Below are 12,749 nucleotides of genomic sequence, written 5' to 3'. Positions count from 1 at the left end.
TTCTTTCTTTCTTTCTTTCTTTCTTTCTTTCTTTCTTTCTTTCTTTCTTTCTTTGAAACAGAAGGAACTTACACTGCCTCTTATGAACTAGGAAATCTGGTTGGTTTTGTGATATAAACCTCCTCCTCAGTTAAAGGCTTTGGATCACTACTATAAAATAAGTCTTTCACACAAAGAGTACAGAGGTCACTGAAGCAGGAGGTTTAATGAAATAGAATGTTTTATTTAAGTACAGCTTATGTGATGAATTCTTTTTAAAGCTTGAAGTTACCCAATCTGCTTGTCACCGCTCAGTCCTTTTCCAGAGGTGGAGTTGAATCATTCAGCCACTCTCCCCGAGGCAGAACAGATACTTCTCTTTCCCCCCCTTGCATTTCCACCCTCCACCCCCTGAAAGGACATTACATGCTGGAGCATGACTCCCATAGGGTCAGGTGTGCCTTCTTCATCAGCTGTTTAGCCTAAGAAAGGAATTGGGGGTGAGAAAATTGCCCACTAGTTCTTGTGAGAATATTTTGGGGGACCCCCTCTCCGTGAGTCCCCATTGCCACCTCGGTTCTTTGTTCTGGGGCAGCCCCTCACCAAGGCTGTATAGTTGAACCTAGCCTAGCTCTCCCTGATGCTGTTCTGAGTCTCTAATAGAGAGAGACACCTTTGTACAGACAAGATCTTAACCAAGACTGGCAATTTATTTAAAGAAAACAAGAGATACAGGGTAGCAGGACAAAGCCCTGTATCCAGGCTTGTCTGCCCTTGACTGTTTCACTACTCAGTCAGAGATAGATAAAATTGTTCAAAAAGATGTTCAATAATACAGTAACAAGACAATACATATATATTTCTATATATTCATATATCCATATTTGTATACCCTTCCCCAACCCAACAAGAGCACTCTTGGACTACCCGCTGCCAGGCACAGGATCTAACAGATCTCTGTATCCTTCCAGGGAGCAGTGAAGAGCCCTCTGTGGCTCCATCTTTTATAGGGGAAAATCCCAAAAGTCTGCATATTTTGGCAGTCATCAATTACGTAGGCTTAGTTCTTCTAAGGTATTTCTGACGTGGGGATGGTATAAACATTTTTAAGACAGACAGTTGTCTTGATGCTAAGGCTGTAAATAAAAAAGGAATTTGTACACTTCACCAGTCATGGACAGGGTCTGCCTGTTCCTTCTGGCAGATAAGATGATGCCCCTTAAGCTTCCCTCCTCTGTCCTTCTGTGTTTTAGGTGTATTGGCCAAGGGGCCAGTTGCCAGTTTACATCTAACTCATGACTCTATCCGATTAATGTCACAGGGGGTGCTAAGGCCTGCAGCCAGCATTCAAGAAATGAAACTTACATGGAATGAAACTTATATGCAGAGAGCTTTAGGAAGGTGCTTTTAAGACTGGTTCCATGTTCTGTTTGGGCCTTGCCTCGATCCAAACTACAGAATTCCCACAACAGTTCTTAAATGGGATTGCCCACCTGTTGACCCGTTCCCTCTGAATGCTTTTCCAAGACGTTTGCCTCAGTGGTGCCTGTTTGATTGGTGCTTTCCCCACCATGCTGAGGTGATCAAAGGTCCTGAACTAGCTCACTGGCTCTTCTCCCAAATGCCTAGCTTTGTCAAGTGTGCCTAAAAGTGGAAGGGGCAAAAGACTTTTCAGACTTTAGCACCAGGAGCAATAGGCCCCCAGACTGCTTCCATAACTCTGAAGAGGCCTAGTCCTAGAATAGAAACATTGGGAGGGAACAGAGTCAAACAGAAACCTTAAAAAGCAAATGAATTTTAAAGAATTTGAAAAGAAAATGCAGGTTCATGCCCAAAAAACAGCAAGCTCCCAGAACTAGATTTATACCTTGCGACTAGGGGTGTGCGATTCGGGTTTTGGCAAACCTGAAAAAACCCGAATCACCCCGATTCGGATCGATTCGGAGAAATCCGAATCGATTCGGAGAAATCCGAATCGATTCGGGTTTTCCAAATCACCATAACCCGAATCGATTCGGATTGATTCGGGTTTTTCAATGGGAAAATGCCTCCGTCTTCCCGGACGCCTGGGGGAGGCATTGTCCCATCGAATCAACCCAAAATTGGTGGGGACCTTCCTCTAACTGTCTAACAACCCCCCAAGTTTCAGACCGATTGGACTTGGGGGGGGCCATGTTATGGCCCCCCAAACCAGGTCCCCCTATCCTCGCATAAGAAAGGGAAGGGTGAGCATATTGTTAGCTTGCTGCTGCTCATCTTCTTCTTCATTATTTCCTATGGGGAAAAATGAAGAGGAAGGCTTCCTTTGCCAGGGGTGGCATTTCGCATGCAAAATGCCCCCCAACCCTCAGGGGCCCTTCTCCCACCTTTCCTCCCACCCCCCACCAAGGCTCAGCCTGCTCCCACTTGGGGGGGGCATTTCATGGCCTCCCCAAGTAGGTGCTCTTTTCTCTACTACAGCTGGGGGAGGCTTGTCTTGCCAGGGGTGGCATTTTGCATGCAAAATGCCCCCCTACCCTCAGGGGCCCTTCTCCCACCTTTCCTCCCACCCCCCTCCAAGGCTCAGCCTGCTCCCACTTGGGGGGGGGCATTTTATGGCCTCCCCAAGTAGGTGCTCTCAGCCCCCAAAGTCCACCTCTTACAGCCCCACACAAACCCAATTCCCCCCCAGCTGCCACACACAGACCCAAATCCCCACATTAGCCCCTCACAGACCCAAATCCACCCCCAGCAGCCCCACACCCATAACCCCAGGAACAGGCTGGCAAAGGCCAGCCCTCTCCCTTTGTTCCCTATGCTGGGAACTTCTAAACTCTCTTTCCCTGGGCAATTCTGCACAGCCCAGGGGTGCCACAATGGTGGGCACACTTCTGAGTGCCAGCTGGTCCCTGTGAAATAGCACCTGAACCACAGACACTCTCCCTCAAATTCCCCCACCACCTACAGAGATGGCTGGCCAGCCAGCCCCATTGTTCCCTATGATGGGAACCAACTGCACAACAAAGAATAAAACACGAACAACACAAAATAAAGTTTTTAAAAAATTATTTTCTCCCTTTCAAAGTACAAGTAGGCAAAGCATTATGACACATTACACCAGCAGTCCCCCACGCAGAAAAATAACACAAATCACTTAACATCAGAGAATCACAAAATCTGGAGGCCATGAAATGGCCCCCCCAAGTGGGAGCAGGCTGAGCCTTGGTGGGAGGTGGGAGGAAAGGTGGGAAAAGGGCCCCTGAGGGTAGGGAGCATTTTGCATGCAAAATGCCACCCCTGGCAAGACAAGCCTCCCCCAGCTGTAAGTGGTAGAGATAAGAGCACCTACTTGGGGAGGCCATGAAATGGCCCCCCCCAAGTGGGAGCAGGCTGAGCCTTGGTGGGGTGTGGGAGTAGAGGTGGGAGAAGGGCTCCTGAGGGTAGGGGGGCATTTTGCATGCAAAATGCCACCCCTGGCAAAGGAAGCCTTCCTCTTCATTTTTCCCCATAGGAAAAAATGAATGAAGATGAGCAGCAGCAACCTAAAGCTATGGCTTTTTTTAAGGAGAGGATAGGGGGACCTGGTTTGGGGGGCCATAACATGGCCCCCAAAGTCCAATCGTTCTGAAACGTGGGGGGTTGTTAGAGGGGAGTTAGAGGAAGGCCCCCACCAAATTTGGGGTGATTCGGTGGGAAAATGCCACTCATTGAAAAAACACCCGAATCGATCCAAATCGGTAAACCTGAATCGGCTGGGCGATTCGGATTTCTGCTAAATCCGAATCGGCCTCTCGATTCGGATTTAGCAGATTCGGAAAAAACGAATCACACCCCTTTGCACACCCCTACTTGCGACCACAGTACAAGGCAGCACCAGTATAAAGAGCCATGGTATTAAGCCCCGAGGGAATCATTAAGTGGCCATGCAATCAGATTGGATGGGATTTGCTGTCTTAAAGGATAGCAATGAAAATGGTGGCATGAAGTGTCTGGATGGGATAAAGGTAAAATGAAAGAGACTCTTGATCAAGGCCTCTGACATACCACAAATATATCATCATGAATCTACTGTCTACTCTCATCTATGAAGGTCAGGGCTTTAAATGACCTGTGAAGGTCAGAAGTAGTGTACTGCATAGTTTGCCCAAAATAGTCTCTGTTATGATACAAGAATGTAGGGTACCCTGATTAACGTGCAAGGAGGTCCTGATCTCAGAGAACAATTCTCCCCTGGGAATAAAGCAATAAACTCCTTGGATTTCAGGCTGAGAGGAAATGAGTTTCCTTTATGGAGACAAATAGGCAAGATAAAGATGACCATTTGCCTGCCTGCCAGGAAAGGCTAAGATTGATGGCTATTTGGATATCTTGAATTGGGCCATAACATTGAGAGCCAGTTTGGTGTAGTGGTTAAGAGCATGGGACTCTAATCTGGAGAGCTGGGTTTGATCCCCCGCTCCTCCACTTGAAGCCAGCTGAGTGACCTTGGGCTAGTCATGGCTCTCTGAAGCTCTCTCAGCCCCACCCACCTCACATGGTGTTTGTTGTGGGGATAATAATGGCATACTTTGTAAACCGCTCTGAGTGGGCATTAAGTTGTCCTGAAGGGTGGTATATAAATCAAATGTTGTTGTTGTTGTTGTTGTTGTTGTTGTTGTTGTTGTTGTTGTTGTTGTTGTTGTTAAAAGTTTTGGGATTTGTGCCTTGATTTGATTGGAGAAAATATGCAAAGCAATACACATGGAGGCCCAAACACAATTTCTTGACAGGTCAAAAGAAACCTTCCCAGCTGGGATAGGACTGGTTAAGAGGTCTGAACCCCTTGTCAGAGAGGCACACAAACAAAGATCAGGGAACAAGGGGGGGAAACAGTGTGAAGTCCATTTAGACTAGCCTCTATTTTTTAAAATTCCAGTGGGCTTGTGTCCATTCTAGGAAAAGAAATGACAAGGTAACAACTGTAAATATTAATTAGTCTCAAATTTTTATTTCTTTTCTTAGTTCTGTAACACCCTATAATGTTTTCATATAGTTTACCAGTTCCCTTGTGCTGTAATATGATTGAGATTGTATTTTAGTAAAGATTTCAGACTGTGGTCAAAGATCTCACCCAGGGCACCTGACTGCTGATCCACGCATAAACTAGAAACTCCTGACTGGGCTACAAACTGTTGGCCAGGTATGGGGTAGGTAAAGCTGTTCACACACATGAACATAGACCCTATCTGCGCCTTAAGCTGTGGCTAGAGAAAGGAAGGGCAGAGCTTGAATGGTGCCAGCCAAACCAAAGAAAGGAGTGGAGAGAGAAGGGGCTGGACGAACGCCAAAGTCCTCTCTCAGGCAGATTCCCCACTATTTCATGGGCAAAACAGCAGGAAGAGAAGGAAATCTTTTACTGTCTCTCCCCCAATCCTCTACTCTCCCTCAGAAATTAAACTTTGAGACTGCTACCGTCTCTTCCTCAAGCATTTCCCACAGAAATCATACTCTAGGACATAAGTTCTCCTGAGGCCTGTTCTCTCCAACTCTCTGAAGTCTCAAACTCCTGAGATCCATTCTCTCTGACTCTCTGGAGTCTCAAACCTATCTCTACACATTCACTGGTTTAGCCTGCTTGGATATAAGACAGACTCTGAGACAGGATCTCTCCAGTCTCCCTATCTCTGAACATTTAGGCCCTGTCTGATCTGACTTGACATTGTACTTTTTCTCTCACACTTTCCCCCTCCCTTCTGGTTTTCTCAGCTATCCAAGAGCACTGATTGGTTGTTTTTTGCTCTATGTATGTGTGCATACACACACATACCCCAAAGAGGTATACAAGGGATTGGTGACTAACAGAAAAGGGTAGGACCTCTGCCCATCATGACATCCTAGTGATTTTAGGTTGTTTTCTGTGAAGCGAGAGTCCCTTTCTCATCCATAATGATGATCATAATTGGGACCTCACTATGGAGGAGGCCACATCCACATAAGCATGGTTATTGTCTGGGAAGGATCATCAGTGCACATCATCATGGTTTTGGTGAACTTTCTGAGGACTCTGTGGGAACTTTTAAGTGTTGCCAGTGCCACATTACGCTATTTTGTACAGCAATACTTGTCTTGTTGACTTTTCTTCTGGGAGTGCATAGGATCATGATTTCATTGAGTGCCCAGCATAGAAGGACCATAGAATCTGCTTGCCCAATTGATCACAGCTACCTCACTGAAGGCATAAAATAGATGTCATTAAATAATAATTAAAAAGACCCCTTTAAAAGGCGTAACAGAAAATAAATTTATAGTGAAATGATTTTAGGTAAAATTAACATGGGCTGCACCAACACATCATTGGATATTGTGCTGTCGTTGCATTATAGCAAAAAATCATGACTGGACATTTCTGTGTCTGCACAAGATAATCCATTTGCAAATATCTGCTATAGTACAATGAGAGTACACTATCCAATGATGTGTAGACACAGCTTCCTGACTTGTCCTCACTTCTGTGGGATTGTTTTGGAGCAAGTACATTGTAAAATATAAGTTCTGAGTGCTGAAATATTTAACAACTATTTAATGGCAAAATTCTGTCACACAATATTAGGTTTGCTACATAAATAGGATCCCTATTAATGGGGGCCTGCACAATTAATTGTACAAAAAAAGTATATTTGTTTAACCCTATATGGTTAACCCTAGTTATAATAAACAGTTAACCAGAAGGCTTTATTTGTCTCAAGTTATGTAGATCAATTAAAGTAAATTATTTCCTTCCATGTTTCCTTGCTATAGAGTATTACTTTGCCTAGACAATTTTTTTCTTTTTAACTTTTCAAACACAATGGGGGAAAGGTCTGTCTCACAAATACCCAGGCTAATTCAAGCCTTAAATTCTAGCTATCCAAAAATATTTTAAGATTTCACTTAGCATGCTTGTAATAAAAGGGTAAACCTATACACTCTCCAACTAGTCTCCTAATGGTAGCATTCAAGTTAAATATAGTACCTATTCTGTAGGGTTTTCCAGACTTTTTAGATTGATCCTCTTCAGGTTTTAATCAATTACACGGAGAGCGATTTTTCTGTGTGAAGCTTTTTGACTCCGACTGCCACAATTCCCAAAGCCTTTATCAACCTACTAACCAGAACTCCTTAAAAGAAAGTAAGCAGTGGGTAAGAGACCCTGCTGGTCTCAGAGAATGAATCTTGATTCCTTTCATTTCTAGGAGTGTTAAAGTCTTAAAACATAATAGCCCTGAGTTTCTGAGTGTAGCTGTGCCAAAAAAATGATTTTGTTCTTCACAATGGCTAGTGCTGGGAACAAAGTCAGAGGCAGGGATTGTAAGTGGCTGAGCACTCCAAAGCCAACGCACAGCCTCATTGCAATAGCTGACGTTGACTTGGCAATTTTTCAAGTTGGGAAGAAAGACACTCGAGAGAAAAAAGAAAGATTTTGAAAACTTCCTAATAAAGCACTGGTGTATATGAAATCCTAAACAAATAATATGTGTATTATATAATATTTTTATACAAACATTCTCAATTTTTTTTTTGTTTAAGGCAGCTGATTATGACTTTACTCTCATTATTTCAAAGTGACATAAGGTTTTGTTTTCCATTTCAATTACTTGTTGAACCTCATTAAATAGCTTTTAGGGAAGGGGGGGAAATAGTCAAATTGTTGCCCTCTTTGTCATGGTGTTTCTTTCGACATTTTTAATTTATAGGGGCAGGGGAGGGAGACAACAACTCCTGGCAGACACACATGCCAAAGTTAATTAAGCTTGAAGTTCAAATCCTTTCATCAAAGAGGAGGTATGGAATATAAGTTCTATACAGAAAGCCAAAGGCTAGAGGATATTAACAATTGCTGGGATTTTTTTTCAGCTACCTGCTTGGGCCTGTTCATTGGAATTGGAGCCTCATCCTGAGTACACCAGCAGCACTTGCTATTTTTGGCTTGCCTCTCCAGTTCAACCTCCAATACGTTTTGCATATTCATTGGTAGAAAACAAGCTTATTGAGCTAACTGAACAAGAGATGCCCATTGCAGTGAACTGTCATGCTGTACGTTTAGAAGCTAAGAGCAAGGTAAGATTTTCATTTATTTCTTCACTGTCTTTTGAACAGCATTTGTAAGGGAAAGTTGAGTCGACAGTATATAAATGACTCTCACTTCCATTCGAGCGGCTCTGTGTTTCTCTTCAGCACAGAAAGGAGGGGTTCAGGAGGCTTACCATTTCTTCTTCCAGCTTTACTTTTAAAGAAGATGACAGTATTTCTTTACCCAAGAGAGAGTGTCATGGAACAAAAAGTTAACTAGTATGCCCTTTCTCACTTTAGTATCTGGCTCACCCTGCTGTAAAAGAAAGTACTTGTAAAGGACATTTTGTTACCATTGGGGGGGGGGGAATAATCTCTGGCTATAATGTAACAATAAAAAATATTAATCTCCCTTAATATTTGTGTGTGTGATATCCTATGTGAGATGCAAAAAGAGTTACAGTTCCAAGGGCTGGCCTACTGTGAACACCAGTTACAATGGAGAGAATTTCTAACAACCTTAGGAGCTTTAAAATAAATGTATATGTATGTAGTAATGTTAAGTTTATAACAAAAGTGCTGCTGCACTAAGTGCTAAACTGAGCCATTCCTAATGCAGATGGGTATTATTAGAGGGTACAGGAGGAGCTGGTTGTTTTTCTTATTTTATAGATTTTTCCAGTGTTGCACTTGCACTTAAGTGAATTTTTATGCTCCGCATTGGTAAACCAACCCAGCAGCAGGTCAATATCCTGGGTTCATTTTTCAAGAGTGCTTTTTGTGTACAGCAAAGTACAGAAGAATTACTGTAATAAGAAAAACATGTTTAAAATGTATAATTGAAGCTTTCATTTTCCTGTGTCCCTTGTGAACTTTGAAATATCCTTAAACATAAAATACTCCTTTCTTTCTAGGATGAAATTTGGGTGCCAATTACGGTTTTTCATAAAGCTAATTCTGTGGAGCTACACAGGAAACCACTTCTGATTCATGTATATGGAGCTTATGGCACAGATGTGAACATGAGCTTTAAGCCAGAAAATCTAATGTTAATCGAGGATGGGTGGATGTTAGCATACTGTCATGTTAGGTAAGTCCCAAATATTACCTGGTTTGTGTTTTTTGCTGTTTGGGAAATGTGTGCGCAGCAGACACAGTCTCTTTTTATTTAGTTCAGTTTCGTCTTATGAAATACCATTCATTTTTCCATAAACGTATGTTATGTACTACTTTCTAATAAGTTGTTTTATTAAAATTCACCAGGTCAGGGAACAATGATTTCACCTCTTTGGTTTAATATGAACAATGATTGGATTCAGTTTGTTCAGTCTTTTGATTTCTGCCTTGCTATTCTAGTGTTATTTTTCTACTACAAGGTCTCCATTTTCTCCTTATACTTAAAGGATAAGTTAAATAATACTGTGATATTACATTCACTTTGTGAAGTCTTACCCTCATCTAAAACAAGATACTATAAAGCATGCATTTGCTGAAATTGTATGAGATACATAAATTGCAAAAATTAACTTTGCTACTTCTGTTTGCTGGATAAATTTCATTTTGTATTTGCCCCCTACTTCTTTTGTGACTGTATACAATGCATTTTCTGCTTTTTTCCCTATAGTTCTAAGTAATCAGTGTCTCATTAAAAATAATTTTAAAATAACATGGTTTTTTTCTGCATAGTTTTGAAATTGTGAACGCAGTATTTTCATATGGGCATATATTATTATTTATTTTTGAGAAACTGGATGTAACAGAGCATATCTCAGGAAATCATCTCAACAACCCAATTAAACTGAAATACTGGAATTTTATAATTATAACAAATAAATAAAAAGTATGATTGTTTAATTTCTGTCCTTATCATACTATATAGAAGTCTCATTAGTTTCAATATGAGTTAATTTCTTTTATGTATTGTTGGGACCATGGCCTTGGTTTCAGTAGCAGAAAAGGTATAAATAGGTTTGCCATCTCCAGGTTGGAAAATTCCTGGAGATTTGGGGGGTGCAACCTGGAGATGGCAGGGTTTGGGGAGGGAAGGGAAGGGTCCTCAGCATGGTATACTGCCATAGAGTCCCCCTCCAAAGCACTCATTTTCTCCAGGGGAACTGATCTCTGTTGCCTGGAGATCAGTTGTCATTCCGGGAGATCTCCAGCCACCATCTGGAGGCTGGCAACCCTAGGTATAAATCACTGGAATTCATTCCAGGAAAGCCCTAAGAGAAAAAGAATATGTGCAAAAGTTTTTTTTTTAAATCCTTCAAACTCTACAAAGAACCAGGCACTGGGGCATTAGTTTGAGTAAGCTGTTTTCCTAATGTCTCCTGTATCATGTGAAATGGAACTAGTTGATCTCATCAAAATTGTGATCTGTGGGACTCAGATGAATCACTTATGAAGCTCACAGATCTCATGTTCCACATTGTGTTTTGCAAACTATTTGTGCTTCTGTCTTCCCTGCTTTTGTATAATATATAAATAGGTTTTATTGTTGTGTTGTAGTTTTGCTGGTAAGCATTTGCTGGTAATGCTCTTCAAGTTGTTTATATAATTTCAATAATTTTATGTGTATCTATGTGTGTCTTTTCTAATTAGCATACATAATTCAGGCATTCTAAAAACCCTGTCGAATTTGGGGCGGGGGGGAGCCATATTGAGTTTTAAAAGCCAATATATCATTTAGACCAAAACTACAACTTCTACAAAATGAACCTTCCAGAGCCTTTCAAAACAAAGAATCCCAACAGTGTTTAAAAAATGAGTTCTAGTATAAGAATCTAGTTAGTGGATATAGCTCAAGGAACATCCAAAACATTTGAGGTATTTTCCACTTACAGTCACAGTGCCCTTGAATGAAGGAGTCCAACAGAGTACAAGAAATTTGCATGAGGTAGAAAAGAACAGCTGGGGAGGTGCACAAAGATTCCACACACACACACACTCGCCCTTTAGGCTTGTAGAAAAGAGAAGGGGCAAGACTTCTATTCTAGTGGAATTAGGGCATTACACTGCAGTGTAAGTAGAACATGCCCTAAAGATTTTTTATAATGAAAAGCTATCATTTAAATTCTGTAGTGAGAAAAAGATATATTTCAAGTCCAGAAACCTGGAGAGTCTAGTATAGTCAAGCATACTGTACCTAAGTATAGTTGAGCATACTGTACTTAAAACAATACTGGCTATAATACAAGCCACAGTATACACACATAACAAGATTTAAGGGCTGCTTGGTAGTGGTGTCACAGCTGTGGAATTTCTTGTCCAGAGAGCCTCTCCGGTCAGTTCTTTTATTACCTTTAGAACATTTATGGATGTCAGTCTTTTGTGGACAGGGGGAGCACATTTTGCCTGCCAAAAGTATAAGCTAAACCTAGAGAGAGCCATTTTTACTTAAATAATGAATTAACTTTATAGTTATTGTCCTAGATTTCATTAATGTATATATTTTGTTGTTGAAATATTTCAATATAAATCACTTAAAGAATTTGCATAATCTCTCCAGAGCACTTAAAATACTTCTCTGGATCAGTGTTTTTGGGGAGGGGGGGCAGGGGCTCAAGGGATTTTTTTTTTTTAACTCCATACACATGTAGTGGGCTGAAGTAAGAAAGAACCCCAGATGTCAAAATCAGCATACTTCCATGGTTGTTTTGTATCCTAGACATGTTTTTGTGTACAAAAAGAAAACTATAATTGGCTGTACTTTGGAGACATCGCTAATGTCCTAAGAGGAAAAGGTTGGAGAACTGTTTCTCTACACATTGTGCAGGGAAAAAAGTGCAGTTAGGGTAGGAATTTCCCCAGATGAGGGGTCTGAGGTTTAAAATTATTATGGAAATGTTTGACTTTTTATGTAGTTCTTTAGCTATACATGGAGAGATCATGAGAGCTTTGAGTAAACATTTCCAAATCAACCACTTCTATCATCTGCGTTTTGAAATTTATATTAAACAATTTCTTTTCTATGCCATTACAAAGTGATGTGGTTGTTCTTCAAATTACATATAGCATTTCTTACAGGGTTGTGTAATCATTTTATTCCAGGGGTGGAGGAGAGTTAGGCCTAGCGTGGCATAAAGATGGATGTACTACTAAGAAGCATAATGGTATCCATGACCTCAAGGCATGTATAAACTTGTTGCACAAACTGGGGTTTTCTTGTCCCATGTATACAGCTTTGGCAAGTCTGAGTGCTGGAGGAGTTCTTGCAGGTGCTCTGTACAACAGTGATCCTCACCTTATCAGAGCAATGGTTTTACAGGTGAGAATTTATCATTGCATTCTACTTCGAAGTTAAGGGCACCCTTTAAGGATCACTTTGGAACAGAAATTTCGGAGGTCTTGTGGTATCCAGTTTATTTATTGGAGCAAGCACAGACTCAAATCCAACACACTCTGAGCACTCAAGGCTAGGCTGGTCAGCTTGCCCACTCTTCTCTTGTCCAGTTTCTACACCAAACTAAAGCCCACTCTTTCTAGGCCTTAACTGCAGGTGGATTCTGTGAATTCTTGGTTCACTGTCAGAAAGATGGGTTTTTTAAGTTTTTTGCTGTATTTATGTGACCACATAATCCATTTCAATTGCTGTTTTCATCTGTGGTCACATCCCGGATTGTCAGATCTCCCAGAAGAAAGCAGTGGCTCCACACTTAAGGAAACAGGGAAGTTGTTATTGGAAAAGATTTTTTCCCCCTCAGCTGTTTTAACCAGTTTCATGGGTTAAGATCTGGACATAGGCTGTTCTAAATTTTTAATAA

General features: G+C 41.3%; 1 protein-coding gene across 2 annotated transcripts in view; it reads left to right on the top strand.

Annotated features, from left to right (window-relative positions):
* The window catches only part of PREPL (prolyl endopeptidase like), a 38,926-nt gene that overhangs the window by 17,776 nt on the left and 8,401 nt on the right, over positions 1–12,749 (top strand). For both annotated transcript variants that reach the window (XM_055002017.1, XM_055001202.1), the window contains 3 exons: positions 7,831–8,034; positions 8,901–9,076; positions 12,037–12,253. In XM_055002017.1, the coding sequence (XP_054857992.1) occupies positions 7,831–8,034; positions 8,901–9,076; positions 12,037–12,253 (597 nt within the window). The remainder of the gene's footprint in view (positions 1–7,830; positions 8,035–8,900; positions 9,077–12,036; positions 12,254–12,749) is intronic.

This window comes from Eublepharis macularius, chromosome 1, assembly GCF_028583425.1.
Source record: "Eublepharis macularius isolate TG4126 chromosome 1, MPM_Emac_v1.0, whole genome shotgun sequence".
In the NCBI taxonomy this organism is placed as follows: domain Eukaryota; kingdom Metazoa; phylum Chordata; class Lepidosauria; order Squamata; family Eublepharidae; genus Eublepharis; species Eublepharis macularius.
This window is presented reverse-complemented; position numbering and strand designations above follow the sequence as displayed.